The 21,953-nt window shown below is 44.1% G+C and overlaps 1 protein-coding gene across 1 annotated transcript in view; it reads left to right on the forward strand.

Moving 5' to 3' along the window:
• The first annotated feature begins 13,548 nt into the window (after positions 1-13,548).
• Positions 13,549-21,953, forward strand: part of GFOD1 (Gfo/Idh/MocA-like oxidoreductase domain containing 1) — a 71,000-nt gene continuing 62,595 nt past the window's right edge. Inside the window, exon 1 of the mRNA XM_014878525.2 lies at positions 13,549-14,127. Coding sequence (XP_014734011.1) covers positions 13,875-14,127 — 253 coding nt within the window. The 5' untranslated portion in view covers positions 13,549-13,874. The remainder of the gene's footprint in view (positions 14,128-21,953) is intronic.

Raw genomic sequence — 21,953 nt, forward strand, 5'->3', positions numbered from 1 at the left:
GTGACAAGTCTAAATCAAGACCAGTAAATTGGGAGTCAGCAGTGCTAAGGATGCCTTGGAAGCTTCTTGGTATTAATGAAGGTTTCACTGGGAATTAAGGCTTTAAAACTGTGCTTTTCTACCAGATGTGGGAATGCAGAATTAATGCAGATGCAGTAATCATGGCTCAGTGGAGAGGCTTTGGGCTGAAACTCAGAAGATCTGATTTCTGTTTTGGGATGTGCTGATTGTGACATGGAAAAATACTTTTTGCTAGATTTAGGAAAGTTTAATATTTTTGGCAGCCACAAATCCAGTTTTATCCTTCTGTGCTCCCAACCTTTCTGTGCAGTTAGTTTTCCAATTGTTGAGTCTCCAGGGTTAAAGCTTTTTAACCTCCAGTCTGGCAGCTACTAACAGCCTGCAAGATATCAGAAGGTGATTCATGGGAAGTGCCATAGTTTAAAAACAAAATTAAAATATTGCCAAAGGCATCATGCACAATCAGAATGGGGAAAATACAAATACTGAACATCCCTAGTTATATTTGGCTGCAAAGAAAATCTGCTGTGATAGCGTCTGCACAGAATAGCCTTTTGATTTATTTCCTAGAAGATGTAAGTTGCTCTGGATTTGAGGAGCATCACTTTCAGTGCATGCCTTTGTTCACCATCATGCCCAAACTTGTGTTTCTCAACCTGTTCTGCATTTTAAGTGAAAGATCATCTCATCTCCCCTAACAGCAAGTCTGGAGGTGATTGTATGTTCCCTTTTTTGCATAACCTCTGTAGCTAAGGCATTAGTTCAAGTTGTAGAAGAATCAAATTCAAACCCCCAGCTGCCCTGAGGAAATGTGAAATCCCATCTCTGACCTTTTGGAAAGTTGTTCTTGCATTCAGACTCCCAGCAGCTCCCAGGCTCTCCCCCCCACTTCCTAGGGTGTATTTCCATCCCTCCTAGGCTAGCTATGGCCTTGCAGCTCTCGAGAGAAGGCCCTTGCTTGTGAGGAGGTGGGCACACCTGAGGTCCAGTGTTTGCTCAAATTAAAAGCTCAGCATTTCAGCAACATCTTTGCTAACAAGGCTCTAAAGAAAGGCAGAGCACTGAAATGAGGAGCCAAGGCATGAAGTGAGCTGGGACAACCACTTATGGAAGTGATAAACCAGCATTTTTCACTTGGAGCCTTTACGGCGAGTGAAGAAAGTGTATTTCCTGTATTTCAGTTGCTTCATTTTAGCTTAGTCAACAACTTGTTTATTAGAACTGAGAAATTAATTGCAGCTTAAAAGATCTATAAGTTTATTTTTCCTACCCACCAGTCTTTGAATCAATGGAGACATCAGGACTAAGATCTATTCATTCCAGGCTGTTTAAGTACTAGTTATTGCATAAGCATCACTGTAATAATACAAAACATGTTTTGATATCTTCTTCTTTCATATTCATATCTTTTGATATGACTTTATTTGATAACAGAAAGCAATGCTGCCTTTTGATATGTTATTATAGCCTAATTTCTATCCAAAAGCAATTCAGCATAACTACTAAGAAAAAGAATTGAATTACCTAGGTAAGTACCAAATATAAATTGCCCTTTTCTAATATAATAAAAGGTAAACATTAAATATTTAAAAACAAAAGCATAAGCATTTGAATAAAAATGTCATTTGTTTCAGTATTTGAACATACACATATCACATTTTGATTTAGCAAAACAAGAAAGTATGAAATACAGCAAAAGTCTTCAGGTGCTGTGGGAGAAATCTCAGTGGTTACCAACTACTAAGCATCAACTGCTCTTTGGAAAAATGATGAAATACAAATTCAAAACAGGAATAAAACCTGATAACATCAGCCAAGGTCACTTGCTTTCTCCTTTAAGTGACAGTTAAAATAGATTGTTTAAATCCCACACATATGAATCACTCCACCCAAGCTCATTTTTCACAAGGGGAGTTTTTTCGTGCCTCTGCGGTCGAAGAGGAGGAAGAAGGAGGCAGGAAGGAGGCAGGCTGCTAACCGTGTCACTGCTGCCTGCTGTTTCACTTCATCTCCTCTCACTCCTGGCCCTCTCTCACAAACAGCTCCCAGAAAATGCACTTGTCTCACCTTGCTCTCTATTGCCTCTCCCAGGAGCAAGGCACTCGTGTTTTCTGCCTGGCCTTTCACCTCTCCAAACACACATCTCTCTGCCCCTGTCCCATTTATGCTCCCCACACATCTCAGGTGATGGAGAGGTATCTCTGAAACGATGGGTCTGACCACAAATGCTTGAAGGAACCTGAGATTTCCATGGAGAGGCAAGTTGCAACAGGTCAGACTTCTAGGACATGCCAGAAATTGAGACCTACTGCATCTGAAGGGAGAAAAGCAGAGAGATGGGGTTTGGAGATGAAAAGTAAAGCAGCCTTAATACACCTGGTGCAGTCCAGGGAAAAAAGCTGTTTACTATACTGCTCCTTCCCTGGGATTTATCCACTTCCCTCCTTTCTGTCTGACTCTCAGACTCACTCCATCATTGCACATCCTGCCCACATTTTGTACTAAAACAGCTCAGCCCAAATCAGCATAACTCCCCCGGATGCCTGTGGGAGAGTTTAAAAATCCCACCAAACCACTTATTGCAATTATACCTCCTTCCAGGAATAGGAAATGAGCTCTGGGGCATTTCCAAGGGCAGCCACGTCCTTCTGGCTGGTATGTTGCTGTGCACACAGGTTACCGAATTCCCTGATGCCAGCTGTTGCCTCTGAATTATTCCAAGACTGTTTGCCTTTGCTTTTGGGTTTGTTGGCTTTGCTGTTTTGGTTTGGGTTTTTTTAGATAAACATGCTGAGCATAGCATGCTGGCAGCCCATCAATATTCAGATCAAATACCACCGTGTAATGTGCTGCCTGGGGGATAAAGAGAAACAGGAGATGACATTGGGTGCTGCTGAAACTTGTTATCTACTGCTTAGCTCCACTGCAAGTCTGGTGGCAGAGAACTAACTCAAGGCAGGTTTGTCTGCCTTGACTGAAAGGCTTAACTGCAGGATTCTAAAGCCTTGTGACCGTGCATATTTTGGGAGTTGAATGCAGAGAAGAGCAAAATTTGCACCCACGTGAAACTGCTTTGAATCTAGGCTTAGGGCATTTTCTGTGAGAAGAGAGTTGGTATTTCCTCCTCCTTAATTGTCATGAAAATGAGTCACAACTTAATTCTGGACCATTTTCTATGCCAGATGAACAGCACAGCTATTCTTTGTTCAAATATCTGAAATAATAAAAACAATGCAAGAATGAGAACATCAAATTTCAGTGCTTAAATCACAGAGATTCTCCTTCCCTCAGCTGGTATCTGAAATGTCTGCATTTTTTCAAGTGTGAAATCAATGAAAGAAAATGTGAGCATCTCTCCTTTTGTGATGAGCATGATTTCATTGCAAGTGCTTCATGCATATTTTTGACTTGCATTTGAGCCTTGGCCAATCACAAAGTTCACTACACTGGAAATTACTTCTCTGTGCAATCAAACCTGGTTAAGTCTAACATCCGAGGGTAAAGGCTCTAACCTGGATTTGTAAAATGATTTGCAGATGTGATTAAAACCAGCATAACTTTTCATGGTAAATTATAAATATGATGCATCTGACAGGCATATTAACCTGAGCACTGCCAGTGATTGCATTGCTATATTCAGCACCCTCCTTTGTCTTTTGTTAGAACAATAGGAGCACAGTCACACATTTGACAGTGTCCCACATGGGGTATATGTGGGACACAGCTCAATGTGTACTGCATTTGATTCGTGATTCCATACTGTCCTTAATAAAGCTGCCCTACTTTCCTTGTTGCTATGATTTTCTAATATTAGAAGTACTGGGTGCTATCACGTAGCCTTATTATTATTAAAAAAAAATGTTCTCCTGTTACTGGGAGATCCTCATTCATCCACTTTTGGTCATTTGTCCTACACTGAAAGGTGGTGTATCCTTAAACATTAGAGGACATGTACACAGCTGGAACATTATCCTGTGCACTCTAGGTGAGACATGGCACAACTGGAAGCTCCCTGCCATAGCCTTCACTCAGATGAGAAATTATGAAGTCCTTTCATGAGGGTTTGTTTAATAAACCATAGTTGCTGCACCAGTTTCTAAAATACTAAGTATTCATTTTATTCCTAATGATTAATGCCTGAAGCCTGATGATGATATATATAGTTATTGGAGGTATTAAAATACTTGTGAAGAAACATTCTTCTCATAAATAAAGTTCCTTTGAAGGACGTATTTTTATTTCAAGATGAAGATTAAGCCTTGCTTAAATATTAACAGGGAATTCTGGTGTGGAAATTATGCCTGTTTATCTTGAGTTAGGAGTCAGATGCCAGCAGTTATGATTTCAAAGACCATCTCAAAAGTATAACCTCATTAAAATTGGTGCCTGGTTGCCTGCCTCAGTTTGCAGATTTCATGAGAGTCACTCTCTCCTATTCATTTTGACGGTGATGATTCAGGCCTAGATACCAGAAATCAATTTACTGTGTTTGTTTGGGCACTCGAGGGCAGGATCTATTCTGAATGATGGCAGACACAGGGCAAGGCAGAAAGAGGAAGAGGAAACAATTAAGCCCGATTTCAAGAAGGAAGTCTCCAGCTTCAAAAAAGCCAAGAAATACCTTTGGCTCTTAGGAGAGAGAGAGAATAAAAAAAATCGGATGGTTTCTTTGTTATCAGGAAACAGGTGCTCCAAGTTTCTGATCCCCTGAAACACTTGACAGCGTACTCTCCTCACTCCATTGTGGATGGGGACCCCAGGGACCCCAGGCAGGAATGGACAGGCTTTCCTCCTCTGACCAGCAGACATTGCTGCTTTCCTGAGAATGACAACACCCTACTTCTTCACTGCAGACATTGCAAAGGTTCAATATTTGCCTGGATTGAAGAAAGAGCCTCCAGAAATAAAAAAAAAATAATGGATTTACTATTGCAGATAAAGGATAAATAGCAAAGAGCCAGGAGCCTAGAAACTGGACTGGACTGAATTTACCCTTTGTGTAATTAAACAAGACACGATTGACCATTATTGATTTAATGAAGCAAGGTCACAGAGTAGGTAATGCAGGCCAGACTTCAACACAATAATATCAGTATTAGCAAATCTAAGGCCTGAGATTTAACAGTTTTACAGTCTTAAAAGCATGATTTTAAGGGAACAGTAGCTATGCAGAGGCACACCAATACCTGAAAATGTCTGAAAACAAACTGCACTAAACTTCCTTGTACTACAGTGCTAGTGTGAACCTAGCTAATGGGTTTTCTCTATTTTATTTTCTCAGTGCATAAAAAAGAAAGACTCATTAACTTGCATTTTTTTTCAGGTTAAAAATAACCACGGGACCAATCCAGAGCTCCAATTCCTCGTGCCATAAATTCAAAATTGAAATGGAAACAAATGAGGAAGGCTGCCTAGGATCATAGGCTCATACTTCAGGCAGGCAGGGAACTCATAGATAATGCAGTAAATACCACTGCCTCAGAACATTTCCCTTCCTAGCAGGGAAACAGAAGGCTGGCATTTCATTGTGTCCAGGAAGCTAACAAATCCAGGCCTTTGGACAGATTATAGGAAAAGTGCAAGTTTCAGTACTGAATATCATTAAAATACATATATGTAAAGACCAGTAGCAGGACACAAGCCTTCATTAAAGAGAGCACTCTCCAGAGGCAATTAGCTGCATTCATCTGTTTCCAAGAAAGAGATGCACCTGGGATTCAGTATCTTTCTAGTGTGCACAGGCTTGTTTCAACAGGTAGACAGATGTTCCTTCCTGAATAACCAAGCTTTTGTTAAACAGCAGCAGGTTTTCCATAGTGAAATGGAACTGATTTGCAGCATCTTGGAAGGCTGTACAAGTCTGCAGTATTTAGCATATATGACAATTAAAAATTATTCATGCAACAGATACATTTTCCTTTAAAACCTGTTACAAAGCTCTCTCCATTAAGGTTTCTTGCGAGTCACATTGAAATGCCAACTACTTTCTGAGACAGGACTGTTGAGGAGGGAGGCAACTGATTCCAGCATGGAGCAGTCTTGAGTTACACTCCTTAGCCACTTTCCTTGGAGCACAAGGGCTCTTTATCCTGGTGTGTAGGAAATCAAGCAAGGCAAGCTGGAAAACGGCATGGCTGAGCACAGATCTGCTCCTCAAACTGAGGAAAGAAAGAAATGCACAGGCAGTGGAAGCAGTGACAGGTGACCTGGTGGAACAGTGCAGGGATATGGTTTGAATGTGTAGGGATGGGGTGAAGAAATCCAAGGCAAAGCTGGAATAGGGCTTGGCAAGGGATGTGAAGAATAACAATAAGGGATTCAGTAAGTACTTAGGTCAGAAAATAAAGGCTGAGAAGAGTGTACCCCCCCTTAAAAGCAAGAGGGGTGAACTGGTGGCCACTGATATGGAGAATGAATAAACTCACCTAATTCTTTACCTCAGCTTTCACTGGGCAGTCAGGCCTCCCACTTCTCTCAAGTCCCTGATCCCCTGTGTGGGTGTGGGGGAAGTGCAGACTCTTCCACTATGAGCAAAGAGCAGATTCAGGATCACTTGATGAAGTTGAATTATCATAAGTCTATGGGATTGGATGGAATGCATCCCAGGTCCTGAGGGAACTGACTGCTGTCACTCTCCATCACATCTGAAAGGTCACAGCAGTCAGATGAAGTTCCTGGTAACTGGATAAAGAGAAATATAGCTCCAATTTTTAAAAAGGTGAGAACGGAGGATCTAGGAAACGACAGGGTGGTGACCCTCACCCCTGGGCATTGGAAGATCGAGGAGCAGATTCTCCTGGAAGATATGCTAAGGCATATGGTGTGGGTCCAGAGGAGGCCATAAAGATGATGAGAGGGTTGGGGCACCTCTCCTGTGAAGGCAGGCTGAGGGAGCTGGGGTTGTTCAGCCTGGAGAAGAGAAGGCTTCAGCCAGACCTCTTTGCAGCCTCCTGTTGCATTAAGGGGCTTTACAAAAAGGAGGGAAAGGGATTTATTGCACGAGCAGATAGTGACAGCAAAAGGAGCAATGGTTTTAAATTAAAAGAGGGCAGGTTTAGATCAGGGATCAGGAAGAAATTCTTTACTATTAGGATGATGAAGCACTGGAACAGGTTGCCCATGGAAGCTGTGGCTGCCCCATCCCTGGAAGTGTTTGAGGCTGGGTTGGATGGGGCTTTGAGCAACCTGATCTAATGGAAGATGTCCCTGCCCATGGCAGGAATGTTGGAACTAGATGCCCTTTAAGGTCCCTTCCAACCCAAAACATTTTATGATTCCATGACTTCATGATAAAAGGGGGCTTTCTAAGAAACTGAACCCTTTCAAATTCCACCCTGCATGGCCATGCTTAGAATGTCTAGAAATCACAAAACATGCTCACTTTTATCCACTCCTGCATGAGTTATAAAGTGATGATTCTCTGCTGTTTTCATCCCAAAGATGCCCTGCAAGCAATGTACAATGTAATATTGCTAAAAAAATAACCATTTCAGTTGCATATTACAGCTATTTGCACAGCACTTAACAAGTGTGATATGACAGAAACTACTGCTTAGGCTCAAAACTGTTTTCCAGAATTAAGAATTTCTATATGACTCATTCCCACTGTTGTTTTGTTTTTTTTTTCCCCAGTCAAGTACTAATATGACAATCCCCTTCTCCGTGGATCTACTTACATAGTTCAACAACCATGGATTTGCTCAAGTGGCTTAGGAAGCTTTAGCTACTGCTGCCCAGTCCACAGAATTTGTCCAGGGTCTCTGGAGGCCTGGAAGAAGCCAGGCAGGGCAGTAAACAGACCAGGCACATAAAGTTAAATATCTTGTGGGCAGGAATCCTGACTCCCCTGCAGGCCCAGTACCTGGTGCTGTGCTCTAGGTCTGTCTCAGGAGTGGCTGGTTTGCTGAAGGCATGGCAGGGATTTCATGGGCAGGTATGAAGCTTGCAACACATCTGATGATTCAGTGCTTGCACGTTTGCTGCCTTCTGCATCTGCCCATGTTTCTGTCAGGAGGAAATGACTGATGTGAGCTTTAAGCACATATTATACCATCATGGGTCCTGGCTGCACCCATATGGCTGTGTGTCTGTTCCCTGCTTTCATCAGGTGATCCCACATAGATCTCTGCTAACAGATTCTCCACCTGCTTCCTCATGTTGTTGAACTGGGATGGATAGGAGCTTAGGAAAGCCAGCCAGACCAGAACTGTAAGTGTATACCAGCTGAGTGTCCCATTTTGGGTGCCTAATTGTCCTCAAGCACCCAAAAAGACCGAACAGAGAACAACAGAGAACACTGCACTCATTTTCTCTGAGCCTTAGTTTCTCCATGTGTAAAGTGAGAATACACACACTTGTCTTCATAGGAAATCACAAGTTATCAAAGAGTGGAAATTGTGCTTGTGTAGGTCCTCCTCTGTGCCTTAGTGAACACAGCAGCAATGCATTCACAAATATCTTGTTAGTGATGTGGTTTCTCGAAGCCTTGGTAACTTTCTCACAGCCCAACCACACTTGGCATACACAACTCCTAAAGAAAGGCTCTGGGAAGTGGGAAATAATAAATGTAAAAATCATACTCAGAGATGCCAGGCATAGTCACAATTCTCAGTGGTCAGAATAGAAGAGGGCTGAATGCATTATGAACCCTTTGCTAGCAATGTGGTCTACTCTAGTTTTCTCTGTTGCATGTTGGACTATTTAATACTATAAATGTTAAAGCAATTTCTGCCTTCAGAACTCAGAATGAGAACTTCTGTGGATTGTCTCAGTGGAAATGCATTCAAAGAGACACTAAAACAAACTTGCTCTTTACAAGAACAAATTGCTGTCAGCTTGGGAAACTGCCAGTTGTGTGGCATTAGATGTAAAAAAGGACTCGAGCAACTCATCTCAGGCATCCTTTCTCGTGCTGCACATTAAAGCTATGGATGAGTCAGTACAGCTGAATAGGAGAACCAGACAGGTTTGAATCACCACTTTTTCCCCATCTCTGAAGCAATACTATTTCCATGCAAATAATTTCAACCTCAGAGTCATAAAAGAAGCCCTGTAGTGGAGATCACTAACCTCATACCCCAGAAGGAATTGACTACTTAATGAAAATTCACAGCTGTTTCATGTTAAAAGACACTGATTTACGTAAAAGGAAATGAGCTAATTAATCTTAAAATCTTGGAAATTGAGAAGTATCTGGAGAGACAGCAAGTTCCATTTCAGGGTTTCTCTGAAGCCATGTCTTATTCAGCTCTTTCCCTTTTTGTTCAGATGGATGTATGAGAGGTTTGAGAAACACTGCTGAGGAGTGTGACTGGATAAATGTTTAAAAATCTGAAAAAGAACAGATCTTTAAGTACAGAGAAATAAAAAAGAAGCAGTGTGGGTTTTTGGTACTCCATCAGGTGGATCTTATCTTTGTCTTGAGTTGAGCAGGCTCTGGAATTGAAAGCTCTGCAATACGTGGGAAGATGCCTTCACACATTCAGAAGATAAATTGAGAATGTTTATTGACTAAGTGCTATCTGTATGTGTGAGACCACCAACTATCTGCATTTTACTTATGCTAACAGATAATGCTTATTTAATGCTTGATTGATTTTTTATACCTTTTATTTATCCTCTTACATCCAGTACTTTCACCCTGAAACAACCTTAATAATAATAAAACTAAATACAAAAGCTAAATAAAACATTTTTAGGTAGTTAAGTAAGACAGTTCTGAATTTTTGCAAACAACTGTGTGAGAATTCTGCAGAAATGCTATTGAGCTGGGATTTCTTACAAAATATTGGTAATATACCTGATACAGCCATTGTACAGTATAATGACCTGAAGCCATAAAACTCAGCTGAAATAAGTAAAAGAATTGTGACTGCCATATTGTATTAGTTTCTTGCAGGATTCATTACAGAACTTAGAAACAGAGAAAGCAAATATGAGACTTTCATGGTTTTGCTGGTTTTTCTACCTGCAACTTTATTCTAATCACTTACTTGTCATCAGAAGAAAAATCAAGAACGAACAAAATCACTGTCTCTGTGTGAGAAATCTCTGGGTATGTGTTTTCATTGAAAGAACCTCTAGCAACCTTAAGAACAAAATGCTGGTGCTCTTGACAAGATTGACACGTTTAGAAATGTAAAGGTATGACATACAGAGTATGAGAGGCTTTGTAGTTCAATACACTCAACCCAGGGAGCCTTGGTCCTGGTTAGACAGAACCTTCAACGTGAAGCACTTTGCTGTTGTCTTAATCTCTTCTGTTTTGAACCAAGGAAATCTTGCCTAGATTTCTGATTTCAAGTCAGAAGTAACTGGCAGCATCACTGTTATGGATTTGAGCAGAGATTTCACTCACGTTTGCAGTTGCCTCCAGCATAGAGAGGACATGGTCTGTATCCTGAAAGGCCAATTGTCCTTCACTGCCTTCCCTCAGTCCTTCTGTGTGCTCATGAGGACAGGCATGCATGGCAATAGGTGGCCCTATTTCACACAATTAATTGAGAAGATTTGACCCTGCTCCAATACAAACATTCTGCAGTATGTCCCCAAATGTCTCTGCAAAAAATGAGGGGGAACACAGGGCTGCTGCAGATGTGATAATTCAGGTTGTTCACAGGCTGACTTGGCTGGTGGAGTGCTGAGGGCTAGGTGCCATCTGCATCTGCTCAGTTTAACTCTGCAAAGTTGTGTTAACCTAAATGGGGAAAAGAAATTAAAGAGTAAAGCCAGGAAAAATTCTTTCTAGGGAAACAGTGTGTGAGTGAGGATCCGTAGTGATGCAGAGTCCCCAGGCAGGTACAAAGGAGAGCTGCCTTAGTGCTAAAAACAGGCCTTTTGAAGGAGTCAGGCCTTTATCAGCTACATCATTTTAAAGCATAACAAACATAATTCAACCAACCACCATACACCACTGTGTGAACACACAATGGTTATGTATAACTTATTTCTCTACCCCTAATTCAGCTCAGTTTCTTTCCCACAGTCCTTTTCTGCTTAGCTGAAGTAACAGGCTTCAACCATGATTTTAAAAGACCTTCCTTTTGTGAGGTTTTCCTTATTGGTAACAACAGTGAACACAGCAGAATGAAAAAATTTCATTGCTTAGTCCTCAATTCCCAGAGTGAATTCATTACTGAGTATTTCCCAAAACAGGGACCTTACATAGAACCTCATAAAGTGGCTGGTGCCTACTAAAATAAAAGCTATATATTGACTAAATAGGCACATAACATCTACTTCTCTTCAACCATCATATATTTTGCCTGTTCCTGTAACCTAGATACTTTTCAGGTTTTTTTTATTATGCACGGATAAGCAATTAAGACAGATATTCCAAATTCTCGTCCTGGGAACAACTCCTATCAGCAGGTTTGAATGTCTGATGGAGAGCCCAAAAGCAGTCTTCATCTTTTAAAGAAAGGTAATATCCCTGTGGTTCTCTGACAAATAGATCTGGATTGTATTTCAGTTGTCAGAAGCCAAAGAGTATCCATCTCCTTCAGTGCTAATAGTGCATGGAAAGCAAAACATGTTTAACTTGCATCAAGCCTTTCAGTGTCTCTGCTTTTTGTAATAAAGAAGTGTTTGCTGTGAGATGGTGGCAGGAAAAAAACAACACCCTAACTCTTTAGAGGGTATGAGAGAAGAGTGCTGGCTCCCAAGCCTAGTTCTTTTGAACACTGGTGGATTATATTTCCAACATTGTCCCTGGCACATTTCCAGGAGTCTCATATAGGAAAGATTTTTAATTTCTTTTATCTTTTCTTACACTTTCCTTTTCCCTTTACTTTCTTCTCGTTCTTTCCTCCCTTTCCTTCCTTCCTTCCTTCCCCTTCTTTTCCTTTCTCCTAGGAATTGGTAAAGAAGACAATATGTGGCAAAACGTTTTTATTCTTACTCTCTGATTGGAAGCAGGATGTTTTGTAGTTTTTCTTTTAAAGAGTCAGATAGGCAGTGAGGTAGCTGTGTGGCTCTCACAAGAGCTGCTCTGCTGCCACACTGGCTGATCTGTGGGAATGAGGTCTGCACAGACCTGTGTGAGGCCACTGGTTGCCACAGTCCTCACCTGCTCCAGGCCCACCTGGTGGCCTCTAGGTTGGCAGGAGAGTGGCTCTGGAGGCCCAGCATTCAGACCAGATGGGGCAAAGATGGGATGAGCAGGAGTTGGCACAGGGCACAGGCACTGCTAGAAGGTTCCCTCTTCTGGAAAGGGAGTTTTTACAAAGGCATGCAGTCATAGGACAAAGGGCAATGGTTTTAAATTGAGAGAAGGTGGGTTTAGACATTAAGAAGACATCTGACATTAGGAAGAAATTGTGCACTGTGAGAGTGGTGTGGTACTGGAACAGGTTGTCCAGAGAAGTTGTGGCTGTCCCCTCTCTGAAGGTGTTCAAGGCTGGGTTGGATGTGGCTTTGAGGAGCTTGATGTAGAGGAAGGTGTCCCTGCCCATGCCAGGGGTCTGGAACAAGATGCTCTTTAAGGTCCTTTCCAACCGAAGCCATTCTACGCTTTTATGATTCTATGATTCGATGTGTTGCAAGCTTTGTACCTGCTCATGAAATCCCTGACATGCCTTCAAAAAACCCAGCATTACTAATGACCTAGATCACAGCACCAAATATTGGGCCTGCAAAAGGCATGATTCCTGCCCACAAGAAAATTAACTTTATGTGCCTGGTCTGTTTACTGCCCTGCCTGGGCTTCTTCCAAGCCTCCAGAGACCCTGCACAAATTCTGTGGACTGAGCAACAGTTGCTAAAGCTTCCTAAGCCGCCTTAGCAAATTCGTGGATTTTGAACTATGTAAGTAGACCCATGGAGAAGGGGATTGTCATATTGACACTTTGCTGGGAAAAAAAAGGGAAAACCGACGTCCCAGTAAAGCTGAAGAGTCTTGATATTTCTAAGGGGAATGAATAAACAACAATCCAGTGTGGGTTGGCTGGTGAAGATACTATACTGGCTGGGCATCCCGGGGGAGTGGATGTGGTGGGAAGCACAGGTGGTGGAGCTGGAATCCAACTCCTGCACGTCACTTTTCGGGATTCAGGGCTGCTCCTCTGGTGCTCTGGGACATCTCCGTTCTGCAGGTCCGTCCCAGGAGGAGACGGACGCAGGGCGATTGACACGACCAGCTCAGGCCAGTGTGCCGCTGTGGCTCTCCCAGCTTTCCCAGTGCCTTCACTGGGGGGCGTCTCCGACGACTCCCCATCACCACGACTCCTCCGAGATTCTCCCGTGGGAGAAGGAAGGAATTCTCCGGAGATGCCCCGATACCGACCCGCCGGGCGGACGACAAACCCCGGCGGGGCCGCGGAGCGCACCTGTGGACGATGCCCTCACCGTGCCCCCGCATCCCGGGCCGGGCGCTCCCGCCGCTCCCAGGGCGCTCCCAGGGCGCGCCCCGCGGCGCTGGTGCCGGCGGCGGGGCGGTGCCGGGGCGGGCGGCCGCCAATGGCGCGGCGGGGGCGGTGCGGGCGGTGCAGGAACACCCGGGAGGTGACAGCGACGCGCCGCCCTCCCGGCGGCGAGCGGGCGCCGGCGAACATGGCAGAGGAGCGGCGCTGAGCCCGCGCCGCCGCCCGGGGAAGGGCGGTCGCCCCTGCGCGCCCCGCGTCCGCCGAAGGGAGCGCAGTGCCGGCGCCTCCGCGGGGCTGTGTGTGATGGTGGGGGCATGGCGGGGCAGCCGGCGGCCGCGGCGCTGCTGAGGCGGGGGGCGGCTGGTCCCGGTCCCGGCGGCGGCAGCAGCAGAAGCAGCAGCGGTATCGAGCGGGGGCTGCCTCTCTCTCCCCGCTGAGAGAAGGAGGGAGCGCCTCGCCTCGCCTCGCCGTGCCACCCGCCGCGCCGCCGCCATGCTGCCCGGGGTGGGGGTGTTCGGCACCGGGCTGACGGCGCGGGTGATCGTGCCGCTGCTGAAGGCGGAGGGCTTCGCCGTGAAGGCGCTGTGGGGCCGCACGCCCGAGGAGGCGGAGGAGCTGGCCAAGGAGATGAGCGTCCCCTTCTACACCAGCCGCATCGATGAGGTGCTGCTGCACCAGGACGTCGACCTGGTCTGCGTCAACCTGCCGCCGCCGCTCACCCGGCAGGTCGCCGTCAAGACCCTGGGTGAGTGCGGGCGGCCGGGGGACGACCCCGCCTCGGGCTCGGCATTCGCGCTCGCCTCGGGCTGAATGGAATTGAAGCTCCCCCCTCAGCGCGGAGTTTTCCCTTCGCTTTACTCTTCAGCCCTCTTCCCCATTCCCCCTGTCTCCGGAGAGGGGCTGGCCGAGCCGCGGGTGCAGGCCGAGGACCGGCGGGGCGCGGGGGATGGCGCTGCGGCAGCTCCGTGTGACATCCCGTATCCCCGGTCCCCGCCGGCGTGCTCCCTCGGCACCGGCGACCCGCCCCTCCGGGATGCTCGGGCAAGCCTGGGCAGGGCCAGGCCTGCCACCCGAGGGTGCGGGAGGAGGGAGCAGGTGTCATCCGTGTCGTGGTAAAAAGGAGAAAGTCGCGGTAAAAGGGAGGAAATAATCATCCCGCCCGCCGGTTCCCACCCGCGGCTGGCAGGGGAGCGGGGATCCGAGCATCGCGCCCGCCCTGGGGCAGCCGCGCTGCTCGGGGGCTGCGAGTGTCCGCGCTGCCCCCGGGACCCCAGCTGCGAGCCAGAGGGAGGCAGGAAGCGGTGACAGCAGAGGAAACGCTGTTACAGCCGAGCCTCGGCGAAGCTCACGTACAAAGGGAAGGAGGGACTGAAAAAGTAGGCATGCACTGTGGTGAGCCGCTCTGGATTCAGGCGTGCAAAAGCGGGCCGCATCTCGCTTTCTCCTGTGTGAGCACAAGTCTGGGCTTTACTCTTCCAGTTTCGAGATCTCTGCTCCTCGGACACTGGCTTTCCGATGGATTTTAGTGGGAGCACCCTCTGCAGTAAAGAAGTCTTAATTTGTCCCCGCAAATATAGGTGACAAAGGTGAAAATGAGATGAAAAAGCTGTGAGGTGTCGTAGCAGAGAGCGTGGAGGTTTATGAGCCAGGGTGGCTGGTTTGGCTCTCAGGAGGCTGATTGCTATCGCTCTCGGCCTCATAAATGTGTGTGGTGTGTCCTAGTGTTAAATTGCTACTAGCATACTCATTAGAATTAGTCACCATTCAAATGCTGCTAATACCGCAGCCAGCTAGTGTTTTCAGTATTTAAAATTATGCAATTAAGGAAATTAAGTCAGTACCTAAAGAAAAAATCCTGCCTTAAGTACAGTGTAGGCATTTGTCTGGAATCTTTGATAAGTGTTACTTTCTGTACTCGGAAATGCTTATTCTTTGAGTCAGAACATTTGCTTTTCTTTTCTAATTCGCTTTTCTTTTCTAATACACTTTCTTTTTCCTGAAGATGCTTCGCTTGCTTGACTTGCTTGCCAGAATGATGTGTGAATGAATTTGTAGTGTAGAAATACATATCCCACAAAGCACTTATAAAGAACAGTATAATGTAACAGGGTTCCACGTTTGACACACATTAATTTGATGACAATTATGTCAGTTTTCCTGTGACCTTCTCTTCCTGCAGGTGTTGCTCATGGAAGTGCCCCGGCTTGTCTTGTGCTCTTAGAGGTAGAGTCCCATGAGGTTTCAGGCAGACACAAGGCATCTGTTGGAAGAACAAAATTTCTGAAATAGTGAAGAAACACAATTGGTGGGCTTTTCCTCAGAGGGCCAGACACATGTCTAGCGTAATAAAGTAACAATGTTTTATCCTCTGAATATTTGCAGATCAAAGAAGAAAAAAAAGTCTCTTCTTAGACATGAGCTGAATGTATGAATGTCTCTATGAATTGATGTAGCTGAGATTTTAATGGTAACTTGCTGATGCAATCTGCTAGCAACCGACCAAAGCAGGAAAAAAGGTGTTTTCTCCCTGTTTATTAGAACAGCACCATTCTTGGTTCCCTTTCACCTCTAGTTAAAGCGTTTCCTCCCTTTCCCCTGCAGTCGTTACATGTATGTTGTAGGGGTAACAAAGTTTGTGTAAAAATGCACGGAATGGTCATTAAACAGGAACTAACTAAACAGGTTACAAGACTATAATGTGCAACATCTGATTATTTTTTTATAGTGTTTTACTTAAAACATTTTTACAGAAATACATCTTGGACTACAAATAACTCCTCTCACAGTTATCTCCGAGGTAAATTTTCTTAATTTTTTTGGTAAAATACAGACATTGGGTCTATAAAAATGAAAGTTCTTGCATGTTCTTATAGGTGCAGACAGGGAGCTAGAGCAGCAGTTCCCAAACTGCTGACAGGAATCTATCTCTGCTGGCAGCTCTGTCTCCTGGTCCTGCGTGCTCTTCACGGCTTGGGAGCTGCTGTGCCCCGGAGTGATTATTTTGCTTTAATCAATGAATTTTCTGGTTTGTGGGAGAGACTGCAGTTCAAGTGAGAGGTTCACAAGTCTCTGCTAAACAGGGGCAATGTTGTATAGATTGAGAAAAGCAAACGATAAAAAAACCATTCTTTACTCAAAATTTCACACAAAAAATATTATGTAGCAGCTACTGATAGGACATGGATGGGGATACCAGAGGTTTTACAGATGGAGATTTCAGGAGGTCTAAACATGTTGTCCTGCACTGCAGTCAAAGAGGTTGAGAAACTTGCATATCTGGCTTCCCTATTACAGAATGCATGTCTGGCCTGGGAAGAGACAGGGACCAACTCTTCTTTGGTACTCATGCTTTGTTTTAAATGGTCTTGTTTCCCAAAGCTGTGTTCTCATTTGGTGAAATTTCATTATTGGAAAGTAAAAGCCGAAGGAAGCAGTAGGTAGTGTTTCCATCCCCCATCTAGAGCTGAACTTACACTGTGAATTTGCAGCACATTGAGTCCCTTCTGGACTGTTTCTGATGCAGACTCCAGAGATGAAGGTGGGGAGAAACAGGTGTCCCCACAACTGTGTTTAACTCTGGCCACTCAGTTCTGTTTTCACGGATGCACCTGACATGTAGATGTGTTGCTGCTTGAAATGTGTTTTTGGCACATCAACTGCTGTTGAAACAGAAATGTATGATTACATGCCCCAGCTGAGGAAGTCCCTAAATTGTGGCTTCCTGGCAGCTGTTGAGCGGAGAAATAAAGCTTCCAACTTGCCCTGTTAGCTTTTCCTCTAAACCTCTGCTGCCCATCTCCATTAGAAACACATTCCTGGGCTGCATCTGACTCTATGATGGTTTTCTTAGGAGTAGGATCAATGTTGGGCAAGTCTTTGGAACCAAATGAGAAATCAAGAGAGTATTGGAAACCAGGCTGGTTTGAACAGTGACCAAAAGTACAAATAAAACATTTGGTGTTTTATGTGAAATATGCTGATGGCCTCTGTCACTTCTGGATAAAAGGAATCAAATTCCTTGTTTGCTTCTACAAAAGGGCCTGATTGACCCTTTCCCTTTCTTGCCCCTGATCTGTACTGCTCACTTAGGAGTTATTTTGATTATTGCTTTGTATTCACTCCCTGGAGCACAATACAAAACTGATATCCTGACTGACTTGCTGCTTGGTGGTCAAGAAAGATCAGTGGGTGAATATTAAGGAAAGCATTGAGAACAATCCTGCTATTGAATAGGGATAGTTTCCCTTCTCTCTGAACTGAAAGATTTGGTATGTTTGCTAGAAGTTGTCCTCTTTTCCCCTTCCTGAATGCTTCCGCAGCACAGTCGTATCCCAAGCCTGATCAGGCAGGGGAGATGTTTGTGTTACAGGGATGAAATGTCACCAGTTGAGTGCCTCTTTGTGCTTAGCATCAGAAGAGCTGCTAGTACAGACAGTATGATATGAGCCTCCACCTAGTTCAAAACTGTTAGCACATGACTTTTCCCAGTGTAATCCCCCCTCAGTCAATTAGATATGACATTCTTCAGATCCTGACTGAAACACTTGCTTTGTGAGACTGAGTAGCTGCCACATCAGGTGAAGTGATTTACTGCATGTGGTTCTGAGAAGACCTTGGTGACATTTCATCTTGAAGGCACAGATGTTTCTATGTGCCTGGTCCTGTTGGTGTTTGCATCAGGCCAGCTTGGGTAAAGAGAACTTATTCCTGAGTTCCACATGAGTGTTTCTGGGGAGCAAATATTTTGCTTTTGAGAAGACTCAAGTACCAGATGTTTAGCATATCTCTGGAGATGTTATCCTTGATTCTATTTGCAGTTGTTTTGCTTACTCTTTCATCCCAAGTTAAGAACAGGAACACTGAGCTGTGTGTTGAATGTTTACTGCACGTGTTTGCAGCCATGTCTGTGTAGTATTAGTTTTTAAAGTGGTTGTGTTGTAGTAGTGCATGGTAGGAGCCCATTCTGCCTGGGGACTACACAGAGAATGACTCTCCCAGTCCTCCAGAAGCTGCTCCTCTTAAGGAGCACTTAAAGTTTTCTGCTGATTGGTAGTTCTTCCATACTTGATCGTGGTCATGAGGGAGCATCTTTATTTAGAGAGGAACATAAATAGTACTACTCAGATCCTTACCTTCCCACCCCTTCACAGGAAGCACTGGCACCACACAGGCGTGCAGTATAGGCCTGCTGTCCAAAATGTGTGAGAACTCCTTGTTAAAGCACTGACAGTATTATTGCTGGACCTATCTCTGAGGTGGGAGGAACATCAAGCTGCATTGAAACAATTTACAGATCTGATGCAATCTCTAATTAATTTCTATGTTCCTCTACACCCATGCAAATCAGGCAGAAGTTAGGGTTGTAGCAGTGGATAAAACTCAGTTCAGAGTTTATAAAGCAATAGGATTCTTGGGGAAGAGATGCCCTATTAAGGGAAAACATTATCATGACTATTTATTATTAATAGCAATGTAATTTCTGTCCTGTAATATTGAGTTTAAATTTGACCTAACAGCAGTGACTTCCAGCAGAATACACTCCTGTACTTGGAAGGCAGATGACTTTGCGGCATATTAAATGTGAATTATGGTCATCTTAGTGCAAAAGAAGTCAGATGAAGTGCTGTCTATCTTTAATCAGTGGAGCTAGCAAAGGCTGAGATGCCTTTTTTTTGTGTTTATGGGAAAGGCATAGAGCAAAGAGCCTGCTGGCAATTGGCTGCATGTCATCTTTCTACTCGAGTGATGAAGGTATACCACAGAAAATGGCATCTAAGTCTTCCGTTGACCTTTTTCTCTCAGTACGGCAGACCTTTAATGCCGGTGTTATTCCTGTAAAATTCCTACAGAGATATTGGGCCTCTGAGACAGTTGAGGTAAAGACCATTCAGGTTCAGGTTTAAAAACAAAACTAATAAAAATAATAATAAAAGAAACAGAAACCCCCCCACCTCTTATTTCCTTTCTGACCTTCAGATCAAAGGTGTGGTTTTGGTTTTTTCCCCGATTGGTTTCTTCTGTGTGAAAGTAGCCACCAGTTCTGTAGTTACACTGGTAGGTAGGTTGGGAGCCCAGAATGGACCAGACTTGGAATACTGAGACATTGAGCTCATCCTGTGATGACACATCCAAATTTGCCCAGCCTAAAAACCAGCCAGTTGTGATGGATGGAAGTGGTTGTTTTAAACAGTGTTAGATATGAAGATCCTACTACAATCCTGTGTCCAGTCAGGTCAGTGTGTGTTGCTGCATTTCTTCCCTATTTAAACAGAGTGCTTGGCCTTGGGGATCCCAAGATGCTGTCTCCAGACCTGTGTGGGCAGCTGAAGTGGGTTGGGCTGAATCTCCTCAGGATGGCTGCAGGTGTAGTCTTGGCCCACTCAGCTGGAGGAGGACAGATGTGGAAAGCAGCATCTCTCAAGCTTGGTAGGCTACTGTCTGCTGACAAATCTTACCGTACTCTGTAGGTGAGTTGGTTGAAACAAATGGCAGCCCTCAGCAGCCCCACTTCTCCCTGTGATTTAAATGGCAAAATGTGCCAGAGCACAGTCACCCTTTTTCCATCTGCTTGACAGCTGGGGGCTTGGACCTTTGGCATGGTGAAGTGAAGAAAATGAGAGCAGTGCTGACCTCTGTCAGTGTTTGATTTGATCTGTCATGCTTTGTTAGGCAGAGCCCATAGTCAGGGGTGATACTTTGAAGAGAAGTCTTTCTTTTAATATATGTGTCAGGGCTGCTGTTCTTTTTTTTTTCTTTTTTTCTTTTTTTTTTTTTTTTTTGTAAATCTTTATGTGGGCAAGTCCTTATGAACCTTTATCATTTCAGTGTGCTTTGAACGCTATTGTTATGCTAGTCTGGTCTTACATTGTGTTAGCAATGGTGGCAAATGCAGTTTTTGGGGTTTTTTTACCATCTCTGGTTCTGGAAAAAATCTCTCTTCAAAGACTGGTGCACACCAGATCTGTTTCCAGGTCCTCCCAGGCCACCTTTGTCAATGCTAACAGTGACAAACCAGCATTAGCAGCACAATAATATCTTGATTTGGTGTTGCAAACAGGTAAGAGGTAAGTAGCTCTCTGGAGCATGGCTTCTGGCATGGCTGAGGAAAATCTGACTAGTGTGAGTTAAGGAAAAAAGGGCTGGAAGTAGTAAAATACCTCCCATGAATGAATCGGGCGCTGGTGCTGAAGGTGTAGACATGCATGTCTAGCCCTGTGGCTGTGCTAGTGAGGGTCTCCTGTTTTTAACCTGATGACATGATCAAGTTCATACAGTGAGTATCACGTAGACATCTTGTGCAGCTGTTTTTTTTTTGTTAAAATGGCACAGCTGTGCCAAACAAAATATGCAGCATAGCTGGATTCTATGAAAAGATGAGACAAGGTATTGATAAAAGGTGTGTTTATATTGCTAGAGCTGTGCCCAGACTAAGTATTCAGAAGACAGATTTTATTATTGTTGTTGTTATTCTTTCTTGCTTTGCTTTGTGCCTTCATTCCTGACAGGCAGTGTCAATCACTGTGATGCCTGCTGTGGTACTGAGCTGTCTGATCCCTGACTTTTTGGTTTTAGGGACTTGAGTTGCTGAGTGTTCAGTGGTGTCGGTAAAAGGAAGGACTTGCAAGCTGCTTCTGTTGTTCCAGATTTTTAAAGAATATTAAATAATGAATAAAGGAAGAATATATAGATAAATGCAGAAAAAGGAAAATATTTTTAACTAATAAAATGACTAGATTTTCAAGGTTTCCATAGTTGCCTCTTTTCTCTCCTTTCTCTTTTTTTTTTTTTTTGTTTGTTTGTTTGTTTGTTTGTTTGCTTTCCTTTTTCTTAAAGCCCTCTCATGCCTGAGATTGACAGTATGTGACAGAGGTTTGCTGTATGCTCTTGACATGGACAGTTGAGCACAACCCCTGATGGAGGCAGGGTAAAAGCTCTGCAAGATACTAAATACATTGTTCTATTTGCTTTTGTTTGAAAACTAGGTAAATTGTGGTTAGAGCATATTGCAGCTTACTGTCCTTTTTGTCATATGTGCAGTAGATTTTGCCCATTGTGCAACAGTGATGGCAGAGCACCGAGGTTGAAAATGGAGTTAAATTTCCAGGATGGCCAAGATTGGTGTTTTTCCCTGGCCACTGCAGTGCGACAACCCCCTTCACTGTTAATGTCTGTTTGCCACAGTACTTTCGAGTGGCTATGAATTGTTCTGGTTGCTTCAAACCAGCGAAGCAGAAATGTTTACCCTACTGCTTTTTGTTTATTATCCATGTAACAAACTCTGAGCTCCTAAGAGTGTGTTGTCAAAGTCACTGATTTCATTTGCAAGGTCAGCGTGCATGCAAGTAACAAAACCACACTCCTTAAAAATTTATTTTCGGTTTTAAGTCTTGATGTAAACTAATTTATTTAAATGGCTATGTGATTAAAGAGAGGCAATGCCTTGTGTAGGTTTCTTAAATTGATTTAAGGCCTGGTCTGCATGTAGATTTTTGTACCAGTATAATTATGACTGCAAAGGGTATGATTTCTTTAATGCAATAATTGCTGTGTGGTCATTAGAAGTCCAGTTGG

The sequence above is a fragment of the Sturnus vulgaris genome, chromosome 1 (genome assembly GCF_052056855.1).
Source record: "Sturnus vulgaris isolate bStuVul1 chromosome 1, bStuVul1.hap1, whole genome shotgun sequence".
Classification (NCBI taxonomy): domain Eukaryota; kingdom Metazoa; phylum Chordata; class Aves; order Passeriformes; family Sturnidae; genus Sturnus; species Sturnus vulgaris.